Source organism: Pristiophorus japonicus, chromosome 12 (genome assembly GCF_044704955.1).
Source record: "Pristiophorus japonicus isolate sPriJap1 chromosome 12, sPriJap1.hap1, whole genome shotgun sequence".
NCBI classification, from domain to species: domain Eukaryota; kingdom Metazoa; phylum Chordata; class Chondrichthyes; family Pristiophoridae; genus Pristiophorus; species Pristiophorus japonicus.
Window position 1 is genome coordinate 109292323 of NC_091988.1, and position 14628 is coordinate 109306950.

Sequence of the window (14628 nt, forward strand, 5' to 3'; positions counted from 1 at the left end):
CCGTGGCCTCCAGCTCTGCCAGTTCGCCGGCCAGGCTTCCTCGTCGGGGCTAAGGTAGACTCCCAGATAGAGGAGATGGGTCGTGCTCCAGGCAAAAGGCCTGAGCTCCTCCGGCAGGGAGTCCACCCGCCACTGACCCACCAGGAGTCCGGAACATTTCTCCCAGTTGATCCTGGCGGAGGATGCGGCCGAGTGAATATCCTGGCACTCTCGCATCCTTCGCAGGTCAGCGGGATCCTCTACCGCGAGGAGCATGTCATCGGCGTAAGCTGAGAGGACGACCTCCACGCCCGGCCCTTGCAGAGCCAGTCCCGTCAACCTCGTCTGCAGGAAGCGCAGGAAAGGCTCCACGCAGATGGCATATAACTGGCCGGACATGGGGCATCCCTGGCGCACCCCTCTCCCAAAGTGAAGGGGCGCCGTCAAGGACCCGTTAACCTTTATCAGACACTCCGCGGCGGCATACAAAAGTCGGATCCGGGCGACGAAATGCGTCCCGAACCCGAAAGCGCGCAGAGTTCCGAACAGATAGTCGTGATCCACCCTGTCGAACGCCACCAAGTCGAAGGACCCCACCGATACAACAAAGTCTTTCGGGGAATGCACCAAAACACATCCACCCATCGAAGATTGTAGAAATGACTCTCCCTCCTTCCACACTGGATGGTGTTTTCTCAAGATGTTCTTTTCCCCCTCTCTCCAACTCTCTGTAGTTGTAAAAAATGATACATTTTCTGCTCTCCTCCTCTCCCTCCGGACGTTGAATTGTAGTAAGCCAGCCCGCTCCTCCTCTTCCTGGGCTGGTCTCAGGGTTCACTCTCGGCCTCCCAGACAGGAGCTTCAGCAGGGAGTTCCTTCTCTCACCACAGCACAGCTCCAACTGAATAGGCCACGCCTCCAAAGCTCCACCATTGGTCCACAGATCCCTGAAAGTAGCAGGCCAGGTGGATAAGGTGGTTAAGAAGGCATACAGAATGCTTACCTTTATTGGCTGAGACATAGAATATAAGAGCAGGGAGGTTATGCTTAAATTGTATAATATTTTGGTTAGGCCACAGCTGGAGTACTGCATGCAGTTCTGGTCGGCGTATTATAGGAAGGACGTGATTGCACTAGAGAGGGTGCAGAGGAGATTTACGAGGATGCTACCTGGAATGGAGAATCTTAGTTATGAGGACAGATTGGATAGGCTGGGTTTGTTCTCATTGGAACAGAGGAGGTTAAGAGGAGATCTCATCGAGGTGTACAAAATATTGAGGGTCCTGGACATAGTGGATAGTAAGGGTCTATTTCCATTGGTGATGGGGTCTATCATGAGGGGGCATAGTTTTAAGGTGGTTGGTATAGAGGGGATTTGAGGGGGGGCTTCTTTACGCAGAGGGTTGTGGGGATCTAACTCGCTGCCTGGAAGAGTGGTGGATGCATAAACCTTCACCACTTTTAAGAGATGGTTGGATGGGCTGCAGTAACCTTCAGGGTTATGGACCTCGAGCTGGATAACTCTGGATAACCTTTTGTTGGACAGAGCAGATATAATGGTAAGTGCTGCAGGAATAGAATACGGCCAGGGTGATCTCCTGGACTAGTTTCGATCGCCTGGATGGGTCGGAGAGGAATTTTCCCATTTTTTTTCTCCCTAAATTGGCCTGGTTTTTTATCTAGTTTTTGCCTCTCGCAGGAGATCACATGGCTCCAGTTGGGGTGGAGTCTAGAATGTTTTAGTATCAGGGATGTCACAGTTGTGGTGAGGCAGATTGGTTGGGCTGGATGCTCTTTGCCTTTCCGTCATTGTTCATAGGTTTATATATAACCTTCAGGGCTGCTGATCAATGGCTCTTTGTCGGCCGGCGCGGACACGATGGGCCGGAATGATCTCCTTCTGCGCTGTAAATTTCTGTTTCAATAAGGGGGCCGAGATTCAGGGTTGGGATAAGGCCCATTACCGCCGTCTTGTGGCAACCATGCGGCGCAATCGAGTGGCCACCACGACCCAAATTCAGCTCGGGGATTTTTCGGGCGGTCCCTACTACCGTCCTGTTGCTGCCGGCTGCCCAACGTGTGTCATCAAAGCACCGCCGATCTCTGGAACCTCCATCCCATTCCGTGCAAAATTTACCTAAAATAATTACCGAGCGGTTCCCCCGTCAGCCTTTTCTGTTGGTGCATCTGGTTTCATGTGTGTGTGAGAGCCATGACATCGCAGCGCCCCTTCAAGGGGAGGGCGCACTGCTGCGGCCACCATTTTATTTTTGCTGGGTGGACAATTATGGCCCCGGGTTCGGCCAAGCCATCAAAGTCAGTTTCTCTATGGAGAATGTGTCATGTCCTTGATGGTTTAAAGTTCTCTCACTCTCCTGAGCCACATTAGCCATTTCATGTTGTGCTGTTGTCGCTAACTGAGCATGCCTGAGACTCGTTCACACACACACGCAGCGGTATCCCAATATCATGCCACATGTGACATCTGATCCAAGCCATTCTCAGACTTTCAGGTGATTTTATCAAGAGATTGTGGGGTGTATGGAGATCTTTGCCCATCTCCCTGTGCATGGTCCCGATGCCTCGGTTAGTGGCCAGGTGATCAAACTCAGTTTATTATTGTTCAGTACAGGCTATGACACAAACATCTTGAAGAGAAAGCTGATTAATTTCCTGCATTTCCCGGACTTTAACTAGAATTTACATTAACACCAGAGTGGACCCAGATGGTTTATGCCAATTCACCCAAGAACAAAGATTCAAGAAAAATTCCCATTTAGAGGTGTAATTTTCCTGTTTTCCTCTTATATCCTCACCCATTTCCTCTCAAATTTTATACAGTATTCACCATTTCATTCATGAGCCCCAGAGGAACTTTACTGTCTAATACAATACTATCATATCTTTAAAACATAGATGAAATATTCCCACTTGTGTAAGTTTAAACCCATTTTCTTTATTTAATTTTATTTAACTGAACCTCTTCTTGGACCTTTTATTCCCCCAAATATGCCAGAGAATTTTTCAGTCTGCAAGATGAAGCATGTTACTTAACTTTAACACCAGTCAACCCCCAAAAACTTATTTCTGAATATAGTTTGGACAGAACCACATAGATTGGACCTTTTCAAAAATAAAATTTGATTATTCCCTTAATATTCAGCTAAATTTCCCTTCCCATGTGCTTGAACAGCAACTCTTATCAATTTATAGAATCAATTTTAATCTCACAAACAAATTATGCCCAGACATTATGATTTTACAAAGAAGACAAAAGTAACAATTGCATTTGGATGCAAGTTATTTATCTTCCCCTTCGAGCAATGTGTAGAAACATAGAAACATAGAAAATAGGTGCAGGTGTAGGCCATTCGAGCCTGCACCGCCATTCAATGAGCTCATGGCTGAACATGCAACTTCAGTACCACATTCCTGCTTTCTCGCCATACCCCTTGATCCCCCTAGTAGTAAGGACTACATCTAACTCCTTTTTGAATATAGATTTGAACTCAGATCACTGGATTCAAAGTCCAGAGTGCTCACCATGACATCATTGAACCAATGATTGTCTTGAACAATAGGATTACATCGGATATATGGCACAGACACAGGCCATTCACCATTTATCCTCCACTCAAACCTCCTGTCTTTCCTCATTTAACATCAGCATAACCCTCTATTCCCTTCTCTCTCATTTACTTGTCTAGCCTCCCCTTAAATGCATCGATACTATTCGCTTCAGTCACTCCCTGTGGCAGCGAGTTCCACATTCTCACCGCTCTCCAGGTAAAGAATGTTCTTCTCAATTCCCAATTTGATTTCTTGGAGACTATCTTATATATTGATTGACTCTAGTTATGCTTCTCCCCACAAGTGGACACATTCTCTCTGTATCCAGTCTTATCAAAACCTTTCATAATTTTAAAGACCTCTATTATGGCACCCCTCAGCCTTCTTTTTTCAAGAGAAAAGAAACATAGTCTGTTCATCCTTTCCTGATATGTACACCCTCGCATTTCTGGTGTCATCCTTGTAAATCTGCTCTGCACCCTCTCCAATGCCTCTATATCCTTTTTATAATATGCTTTACTCTGTGTGGTCTAACCAAGGTGTGATACAGGTTTAGCATAATTTCCCTATTTTTCCATTCTACAACAATTCTGTAACAATCGATCCCAATAATTTAACCCAATAGGTTAAAGTCTAAGTTTAACTTTGACAGCACACTGCGACATTCGATGTCTGCAGCTAACTGCAGATAAATTCTTAAAACTGCCAGATCTCTTGCTATGCCATTAACCTCTTATCAAACTGGAGCTGGCATTGCCTAATATGGTTGTCTCTCGCAACTGCACAGTCCAGAGACACAAGTCTACACAAGTCAGAAGCGAGTAAAAACATTATGGCCTACCTGTGGCAAGTTCAAACCACTAGACTCTAGCTTTTTCTTATCCGAACATACAGGGCCCAAGTTTCCACACGCGCCTAGAACGGCGCAGTCCCGACCTGGACGCCCGTTTTTCGCGCCACAAAGTGCGCCTAAAAAAATCCTCGGTATTCTCCACCTACCTGCAGGTCCTCTGGCCCTCGGCGCAGCCAGCATGAGCTGTGGGGGGGGCGGAGCCAGGTCCCTGCGCTGAAAACAGTGCCGGGACCTCTGCACATGTGCGCTACAGTGGGCATGCAAGTGCAGTAGCTCCAGGCGCCCGAAACTGTGTGGGAGGGGCCTGAAGCACGCAGCCCCTAGCCCTGGCTGAATGGACTCACTGGGGCTGCGTGAATAAGGCTCCTCCCACGGCCAGCTCTTGCTCCTCCCCCCCCGACACTCGCTCCCCGCCCCCCCCCTGCCTCCGGACCAGACCCGACACCCGCTCCCCCCCCCGCCTCCGGACCAGACTCGACACTCGCTCCCCGCCCCCCCCCTGCCTCCGGACCAGATCCGACACCCGCTCCCCGCCCCCCCACCCGCCGACTGACCCGACCCGCGCTCCTGTTCCCGCTCCCCGCCCCCCCGACTGGACCCGACCCGACCTCCTGTTCCCGCTCCCCCGACTGGACCCGACCCGCGCTCCTGTTCCCGCTCCCCGCACACTCCTACTGGACCCGACCCGCGCTCCTGTTCCCGCTCCCCCGACTGGACCCGACCTCCTGTTCCCGCTCCCCCGACTGGACCCGACCCGCGCTCCTTTTCCCGCTCCCCGCCCCCCCTCCGACTGGACCCGACCCGCGCTCCTGTTCCCGCTCCCCCGACTGGACCCGACCCGACCTCCTGTTCCCGCTCCCCCGACTGGACCCGACCCGCGCTCCTTTTCCCGCTCCCCGCCCCCCCTCCGACTGGACCCGACCCGCGCTCCTGTTCCCGCTCCCCCGACTGGACCCGACCCACGCTCCTGTTCCCGCTCCCCGTCTGGACCCGACCCGCGCTCCTGTTCCCGCTCCCCGCCCCCCCGACTGGACCCGACCCGCACTCCTGTTCCCGCTCCCCGCCCCCCGAACTGGACCCGACCCGCGCTCCTGTTCCCGCTCCCCGCCCCCGCGACTGGACCCGACCCGCGCTCCTGTTCCCGCTTCCCGCCCCCCCGACCCGCGCTCCTGTTCCCGCTCCCCGCCCTCCCGACTGGACCCGACCCGCGCTCCTGTTCCCGCTCCCTGCCTCCCCGACTGGACCCGACCCGTGCTCCTGTTCCCGCTCCCCGCCTGGACCCGACCCGCGCTCCTGTTCCCGCTCCCCGACTGGACCCGACCCGCGCTCCTGTTCCCGCTCCCCCGACTGGACCCGACCCGCGCTCCTGTTCCCGCTCCCCGCCCCCCCGACTGGACCCGACCCGCGCTCCTGTTCCCGCTCCCCGCCCCCCCGACTGGATCCAACCCGACCCGCGCTCCCGCCCCCAGACCCGACCCCCCCCCCCCACACTGGACCCGACCCGACTCCCGCTCCCGGACTAGATCCGACCTGACCTCCCTCCCTCCCTCTCCCTCTCCCTCCCCCCCCGACCCAAACCGAACCTCCCCGACCCGACCCGACCCAACCCAACGCCACCTACCTGTAAATCTGGTGCTGGGGACGGGCCCTGCCCGAAGCACTTTCACGCAGGTAGGAAGATGGTTTATTTAATCTTTTCTTTGCTTATAAATGTTTATTCAGGTTGGATTTATTTGTATATTTGTATAAGTATAAATAAGGATTTATTGTAGAATTTAATGACTTCCCTTCCCCCCCCCCCCCCACCTCGTTCTGGACGCCTAATTTGTAACCTGCGCCTGATTTTTTAATGTGTAGAACAGGTTTTTTCAGTTCTACAAAAATCTTCACTTGCTCCATTCTACTTTAGTTTGGAGTACGTTTTCACTGTGGAAACTTTCAAATCAGGCGTCAGTGGCCGGACACGCCCCCTTTTGAAGAAAAAATTCTGTTCCAAAGTAGAACTGTTCTACCTGACTAGAACTGCAGAAAAAAAAGTGTGGAGAATTGCGATTTCTAAGATAGTCCGTTCTCCACCAGTTGCTCCTAAAAATCAGGCGCAAATCATGTGGAAACTTGGGCCCACTATTTCTAATCTAAACATTCTATGATGAAAATATCCAAATCCAGTTGGTTGCAAACACCAGCTGTTGCTGAGTGAAATCTCTCTCTCTAATACCAACCACATTTTCTCCTCAATCCAATGAATTAAACATGATCCCCTTTCAGAAGCTGAATTCACCGAGTTCCATATGCCAGTCCCCTCTCATCTTCCATCCTCTTCAATTGAAAGGAAACCGACATTGTTCCAGTCAAGATTTGACAGATTTTACAACAGATTCTAGATGTTCTTAGAGTTGGGATCTTTCGCTATTCTGTCCACTCAAGGAGTTCGATAACAGACTTTCGCCTGAGAATATAGAGTTGGAGTATTGGGCCGTGATGTTCATCTTTTTGACTCTCAACCTTTGCCATTTGATGTGATCTGTTTACTTGTACGTATTTTTTGAAATACACTTGCTGAGTAGATTCATGTTTAAATTCAAAGCAGGTTTGCAAACATAATGCTCTATTCACATATCGAAGGTGAGAGAGATGCTGTGGGGCAAACACCAAGTCCAGTTGCTAAAAGTGATTAACAGACTGGGCTTTGTGTTACTGAGACCTTCCCTGGATCCCAAGGCTGGGGGAGGCACTCTGGAAGGTATGGGGAGCTGGGACTTGTCCATGAGAGTAACTGAAGGTATGAGAACTGAAATATGAATAACAGCAGCAATAACAGCAAAATCCAACCCCTGCAGTCACTTGTGAACTCGCTGGTGTCTCAGCAGGGTGGATGACTGATTGAATCTCTTCCCACATACGGAGCAGGTGAATGGCCTCTCCCCAGTGTGAACTCGCTGGTGTGTCAGTAGGTTGGATGACTGATTGAATCCCTTCCCACACTCAGAGCAGGTGAATGGCCTCTCCCCAGTGTGAACTCGCTGGTGTGTCAGCAGGTTGGATGACTGATTGAATCCCTTCCCACACATGGAGCAGGTGAACGGCCTCTCCCCAGTGTGAACTCGCTGGTGTGTCAGCAGGTGGGATGACCGAGCGAATCCCTTCCCACACTCAGAGCAGGTGAATGGCCTCTCCCCGGTGTGAACTCGCTGATGAGTTAGAAAGTCGGATGATCGAGTGAAACCCTTCCCACACTCGGGGCAGGTGAACGGCCTCTCCCCAGTGTGAATTCGCTGGTGTGTCAGCAGGTGGGATGACCGAGCGAATCCCTTCCCACACTCAGAGCAGGTGAATGGCCTCTCCCCGGTGTGAACTCGCTGGTGTATCAGCAGGTCAGATGATGAAGGGACTCCCTTCCCACACATTGAGCAGGTGAACGGCCTCTCCCCAGTGTGAACTCGCTGGTGTCTCAGCAGGGTGGATGACCGAGTGAATCCCATCCCACATACTGAGCAGGTGAACGGCCTCTCCCCAGTGTGAACTCGGTGGTGTCTCAGCAGATGGGATGACCGAGGGAATCCCTTTCCACTCTCGTTGTAGGTAAATGGCCTCTCCCCAGTGTGAATGCATCGATGAGTTTCCAGCTCAGACGGGAAATTGAATCCCTTGCCACAGTCCCCACATTTCCACGGTTTCTCCATGGTGCGGGTGTCCTTGTGTCTCTCCAGGTTGGATGATCAGTTGAAGCCTCGTCCACACACACAACACGTGTACGGTTTCTCCCCGCTGTGAATGGTGCAATGTTTTTTCAGGCTGTGGAACTGGTTAAAGCTCTTTCCACAGACAGTGCACTGGAACACTCTCACTCAGGTGTGTGTGTCTCGGACCTTCTCCAGTCACCATGATATTTGAAATCTTTCCCCACAGACAGAACAGACAAACATTTCTCCTTCCAATGATACTCAGTTCCTGAAGAATCTCGTGACTCAGTCAGATCTTGACATTATGTTTGGTTCAAGTTTCCAGTCTGCAAATCCTCCCCTTTTAATACTCTGCAAAAACAGATTACAGAACTCATCACTGTAAGTACAGGAAAGAAATTCAGAACAGAAAATTCTAGTTTCTATGGAATATTCTTTACTCTCATTCCTCCAAAGCTGTAAATTCTCATCCCACACACTCTCCCCTCCTCCCTGTGCTAAAATCCAAACACATCGCATGTCTCAAGACAGTTTGTCCTCCACTTTCAGTTTTGCCCACCAACTCTGGTTGGGTTCAGTTCGACACTCACTGGTTCCTCTCCCTCCTTTGAAGGTGCTGACTCTGGCTGGGTTCAGTTCTAGAACATAAGAACATAAGAATTAGGAACAGGAGTAGGCCATCTAGCCCCTCGAGCCTGCTCCGCCATTCAATAAGATCATGGCTGATCTGGTCGTGGACTCAGCTCCACTTACCCGCCCTCTCCCCGTAACCCTTAATTCCCTTATTGCTTAAAAATCTATCTATCTTTGACTTGAAAACATTAAATGAGCCAGCCTCAACTGCTTCCTTGGGCAGAGAATTCCACAGATTCACAACCCTCTGGGAGAAGGAATTCTTTCTCAACTCGGTTTTAAATTGGCTCCTCCTTATTTTGAGGCTGTGCCCCCTAGTTCTAGTCTCCCCCACCAATGGAAACAACCTCTCTGCCTCTATCTTGTCGATCCCTTTCATGATTTTAAATGTTTCTATAAGATCACCCCTCATCCTTCTGAACTCCAAGAAGTAAAGACCCAGTCTACTCAATCTATCATCATGAGGTAACCCCCTCATTTCTCGAATCAGCCTAGTGAATCGTCTCTGTACCCCTTCCAAAGCTAGTATATCCTTCCTTAAGTAAGGTGACCAAAACTGCACGCAGTACTCCAGGTGCGGCCTTACCAATACCTTATACAGTTGTAGCAACACCTCCCTGCTTTTGTACTCCATCCCTCTCGCAATGAAGGCCAACATTCCATTCGCCTTCCTGATTACCTGCTGCACCTGCAAACTAACCTTTTGGGATTCATGCACAAGGACCCCCAGCATGTTGTAATTTCTCCCCATTCAAATAATATTCCCTTTTACTGTTTTTTTCCCCAAGGTGGATGACCTCACACTTTCCGACATTGTATTCCATCTGCCAAACCTTAGCCCATTCGCTTAACCTATCCAAATCTCCTTGCAGCCTCTCCGAGTCCTCTACACAACCCGCTTTCCCACTAATCTTAGTGTCATCTGCAAATTTTGTTGCACTAACTCTGTCCCCTCTTCCAGGTCATCTATGTATATTGTAAAAAGTTGTGGTCCCAGCACTGATCCCTGTGGCACACCACTAACCACTGATTTCCAACCGGAAAAGGACCCATTTATCCCGACTCTCTGTTTTCTGTTCACCAGCCAATTCTCGATCCATGCTAATACATTTCCTCTGACTCCGCGTACCTTTATCTTCTGCAGTAACCTTTTGTGTGGCACCTTATCGAATGCTTTTTGGAAATCTAAATACACCACATCCATCGGTACACCTCTATCCACCATGCTTGTTATATCCTCAAAGAATTCCAGTAAGTTAGTTAAACATGATTTCCCTTTCATGAATCCATGCTGCGTCTGCTTGATTGCACTATTCCTATCCAGATGTCCCGCTATTTCTTCCTTAATGATAGTTTCAAGCATTTTCCCCACTACAGATGTTAAACTAACCGGCCTATAGTTACCTGCCTTCTTTTTTAAACAGCGGCGTTACATTAGCTGCTCTCCAATCCGCTGGTACCTCCCCAGAGTCCAGAGAATTTTGGTAGATTATAACAAATGCATCTGCTATAACTTCCGCCATCTCTTTTAATACCCTGGGATGCATTTCATCAGAACCAGGGGACTTGTCTACCTTGAGTCCCATTAGCCTGTCCAGCACTACCCCCTAGGGATAGTGATTATCTCAAGGTCCTCCCTTCCCACATTCCCGTGACCAGCAATTTTTGGCATGGTTTTTGTGTTTTCCACTGTGAAGACCGAAGCAAAATAATTGTTTAAGGTCTCAGCCATTTCCACATTTCCCATTATTAAATCCCCCTTCTCATCTTCTAAGGGACCAACATTTACTTTAGTCACTCTTTTCCGTTTTATAGATCGGTAAAAGCTTTTACTATCTGTTTTTATGTTTTGCGCAAGTTTACCTTCGTAATCTATCTTCCCTTTCTTTATTGCTTTTTTAGTCATTCTTTGCTGTTGCTTAAAATTTTCCCAATCCTCTAGTTTCCCACTAACCTTGGCCACCTTATACGCATTGTTCTTTGATTTGATACTTTCCTTTATTTCCTTGGTTATCCACGGCTGGTTATCTCTTCTCTTGCCGCCCTTCTTTTTCACTGGAATATATTTTTGTTGCGCATTATGAAAGAGCTCCATAAAAGTTCAACACTCACTGGTTCCCCTCCCCTGAAGGTACTGACTCTGGCTGGTTTCAGTTCTACACTCACTGGTTCCCCTCCCCTGAAGGTACTGACTCTGGCTCTGTGCCTCAATGCGAGGAGTATTCGGAATAAGGTGGATGAATTAACTGCGCAGATAGCAGTTAACGGATATGATGTAATTGGCATCATGGAGACATGGCTTCAGGGTGACCAAGGCTGGGAACTCAACATCCAGGAGTATTCAACATTTAGGAAGGATAGACAGAAAGGAAAAGGAGACGGGGTGGCGTTGCTGGTTAAAGAGGAAATTAATGCAATAGTAAGGAGGGACATTAGCCTGGATGATGTGGAATCGGTATGGGTGGAGCTGCGGAATACCAAAGGGCAGAAAACGCTAGTGGGAGTTGTGTACAGACCACCAAACAGTAGTAGTGAGGTTGGGGACAGCATCAAACAAGAAATAAAGGATGTGTGCAATAAAGGTACAGCAGTTATCATGGGCGACTTTAATCTACATATTGATTGGGCTAACCAAACTGGTAGCAATGCACTGGAGGAGGATTTCTTGGAGTGTATTAGGGATGGTTTTCAAGACCAATATGTCGAGGAACCAACTAGAGAGCTGGCCATCCTGGACTGGGTGATGTGTCATGAGAAAGGGCTAATTAGCAATCTTGTTGTACGAGGCCCCTTGGGGAAGAGTGACCATAATATGGTTGAATTCTTTATTAAGATGGAGAGTGACACAGTTAATTCGGAAACTCGGTTCCTGAACGTAAGGAAAGGTAACTTCGATGGTATGAGACGTGAATTGGCGAGAATAGACTGGCAAAGGATACTTAAAGGGTTGACGGTGGATAAGCAATGGCAAACATTTAAAGATCACATGGATGAACTTCAGCAATTGTACATCCCTGTCTGCAGTAAAAATAAAACGGGGAAGGTGGCTCAACCATGGCTAACAAGGGAAAATAAGGATAGTGTTAAATCCAAGGAAGAGGCATATAAATTGGCTAAAAAAAGCAAAAAACCTGAGGACTGGGAGAAATTTAGAATTCAACAGAGGAAGACTAAGGGTTTAATTAAGAGGGGGAAAATAGAGTACGAGAAGAAGCTTGCAGGAACATAAAAATTGACTGCAAAAGCTTCTATAAATATGTGAAGAGAAAAAGATTAGTGAAGACAAATGTAGGTCCCTTGCAGTCGGATTCAGGTGAATTCATAATGGGGAACAAAGAAATGGCAGACCAACTGAACAAATACTTCGGTTCTGTCTTCACGAAGGAAGACATAAATATCCTTCCGAATGTACTCGGGGATAGTGGGTCTAGTGAGAAGGAGGAACTGAATGATATCCTTATTGGGCGAGAAATTGTGTTAGGGAAATTGATGGGATTGAAGGCCGATAAATCCCCAGGGCCTGATAGTCTGCGTCCCAGAGTTCTTAAGGAAGTGGCCCTAGAAATAGTGAATGCATTGGTGATCATTTTCCAACAGTCTATCGACTCTGCATCAGTTCCTATGGACTGGAGGGTAACTAATGTAACACCACTTTTTAAAAAAGGAGAGAAAATGGGTAATTATAGACTGGTTAGCCTGACATCAGTAGTGGGGAAAATGTTGGAATCAATCATTAAAGATGAAATAGCAGCGCATTTGGAAAGCAGCGACAGGATCAGTCCAAGTCAGCATGGATTTATGAAAGGGAAATCATGCTTGATGAATCTTCTGGAATTTTGTGAGGATGTAACTAGCAGAGTGGACATGGGAGAACCAGTGGATGTGGTGCATTTGGACTTTCAAAAAGCTTTTGACAAGGTCCCGCACAAGAGATTGGTGTGCAAAATCAAAGCACATGGTATTAGGGGTAATGTACTGACGTGGATAGAGAACTGGTTGGCAAACAGGAAGCAGAGAGTCGGGATAAACGGGTCCTTTTCAGAATGGCAGGCAGTGACTAGTGGAATGCCGCAGGGCTCTGTGCTGGGACCCCAGCTCTTTACAATATACATTAACGATTTAGATGAAGGAACTAGGTGTAATATCTCCAAGTTTGCAGATGACACTAAGCTGGGTGGCGGTGTGAGCTGTGAGGAGAACGCGAAGAGGCTGCAGGGTGACTTGGACAGGTTAGGTGAGTGGGCAAATGCATGGCAGATGCAATATAATGTGGATAAATGTGATGTTATCCATTTTGGGGGCAAAAACACGAAGGCAGAATATTATCTGAATGGCGGCAGATTAGGAAAAGGGGAGGTGCAACGAGACCTGGGTGTCATTGTTCATCAGTCATTGAAAGTTGCATGCAGGTACAGCAGGCGGTGAAGAAGGCAAATGGTATGTTGGCCTTCATAGCTAGGGGATTTGAGTGTAGGAGCAGGAAGGTCTTACTGCAGTTGTACAGGGCCTTGGTGAGGTCTCAACTGGAATATTGTGTTCAGTTTTGGTCTCCTAATCTGAGGAAGGACGTTCTTGCTATTGAGGGACTGCAGCGAAAGTTCACCAGACTGATTCCAGGGATGGCTGGACTGACATATGAGGAGAGACTGGATCAACTCGGCCTTTATTCACTGGAGTTTAGAAGGATAAGAGGGGATCTCATAGAAACAAATAAGATTTTGACGGGACTGGACAGGTTAGATGCGGGAAGAATGTTCCTGATATTGGGGAAGTCCAGAACCGGGGACATAGTCTTAGGACCATTTAGTAGGCCATTTAGGACTGAGATGAGGAGAAACATCTTCAGTCAGAGAGTTGTTGACCTGTGGAATTCCAAACCGCAGAGAGTTGTTGATGCCAGTTCATTGGAAATATTCAAGAGGGAGTTAGATATGGTCCTTACGGCTAAAGAGATCAAGGGGTATGGAGAGAAAGCAGGAAAGGGATAGGGTTCAGTTCTACACTCACTGGTTCCCCTCCCCTGAAGGTGCTGACTCTGGCTGGGTTCAGTTCTACACTCACTGGCTCCCCTCCCCTGAAGGTACTGACTCTGGCTGGGTTCAGTTCTGCACTCACTGGTTCCCCTCCCCTGAAGGTGCTGACTCTGGCTGGGTTCAGTTCTGCACTCACTGGTTCCCCTCCCCTGAAGGTTCAGATCTACATTCACTGAGAGCCTGAAGGCTGGTCGATTTTTTTGTTCATTTACAAAGATGGCCACGCATGCGCTCTACGACTCGATGAATCACGATGGCGGCGCACCAACCTGCAGCTTTCCTTTACTAAAATGTGGCCGTCAGCCTGGGCCTGTTATCGGGAAAAAGCCTCGGAGCTGCAAACGCGGGACCTGTAGGTAATTAGTCCGGGTTTGCGGCGTACACCAAGTGTTTATGAAGCCTACCCCCCAGGTACTTTACACCGCTGCGTCCCGATGATCCGTAATCGTCGAAAACGTGTTTCTCCAGCTCCTGTCTGCTCTCAGCTCTCTCACGGCTCCGTCACACTCATACTGCGCATGCTCCGAATACCGCCCGGCCCGACGCCTGTGCGCTGGGCTCCTCCTGTGACTCGGGCACATTCTCCTCCGTCAGGTATGCTGGGTAACAGCCCCGCCATTGAACGCTCCAATTCGTGAATGGAGAATTACGTTCTGGTTCCATTGAGAGAAAAGGAATCAATAATTCACACACAAATCCCAGTACTCTGGTTCAGTCGTGGATGTGATTAATAACACAATCTAAACGCCTGCAGTCACATGTGTAGTTATTTAATCACAGTCATTTATATTGGTCATTTAAATTGATTCTGGGAGAACGAAAGACAGACTTGCATTGATATAACGCCTTTTACAACCTCAGCCACAACTGACATCCA

At 48.7% G+C, this 14628-nt stretch overlaps 1 protein-coding gene across 2 annotated transcripts; it reads right to left on the reverse strand.

The window, feature by feature from the left end:
- Window positions 1-6337: 6337 nt before the first annotated feature.
- Window positions 6338-14248, reverse strand: LOC139277413 (zinc finger protein 436-like). 2 transcript variants are annotated; one of them, XM_070895853.1, is made up of 2 exons: window positions 14156-14248; window positions 6338-8436 (listed from the first exon to the last, which is right to left on the reverse strand). In XM_070895853.1, the coding sequence occupies exon 2, from the start codon at window positions 8083-8085 to the stop codon at window positions 7243-7245; it is 843 nt and encodes a 280-aa protein (XP_070751954.1). In that variant the 5' UTR covers window positions 8086-8436; window positions 14156-14248; the 3' UTR covers window positions 6338-7242. The 2 variants fall into 2 exon arrangements, with proteins under 2 accessions (XP_070751954.1, XP_070751953.1); XM_070895852.1 differs by having other exon boundaries at window positions 14021-14248.
- Between the last annotated feature and the right edge of the window lie 380 nt (window positions 14249-14628).

Coding starts and splice junctions, on each gene's coding strand:
- LOC139277413 (XM_070895853.1), bottom strand. CDS start 8,085: ATGGAGAAACCGTGGAAATGTGGGGACTGTGGCAAGGGATTCAATTTC.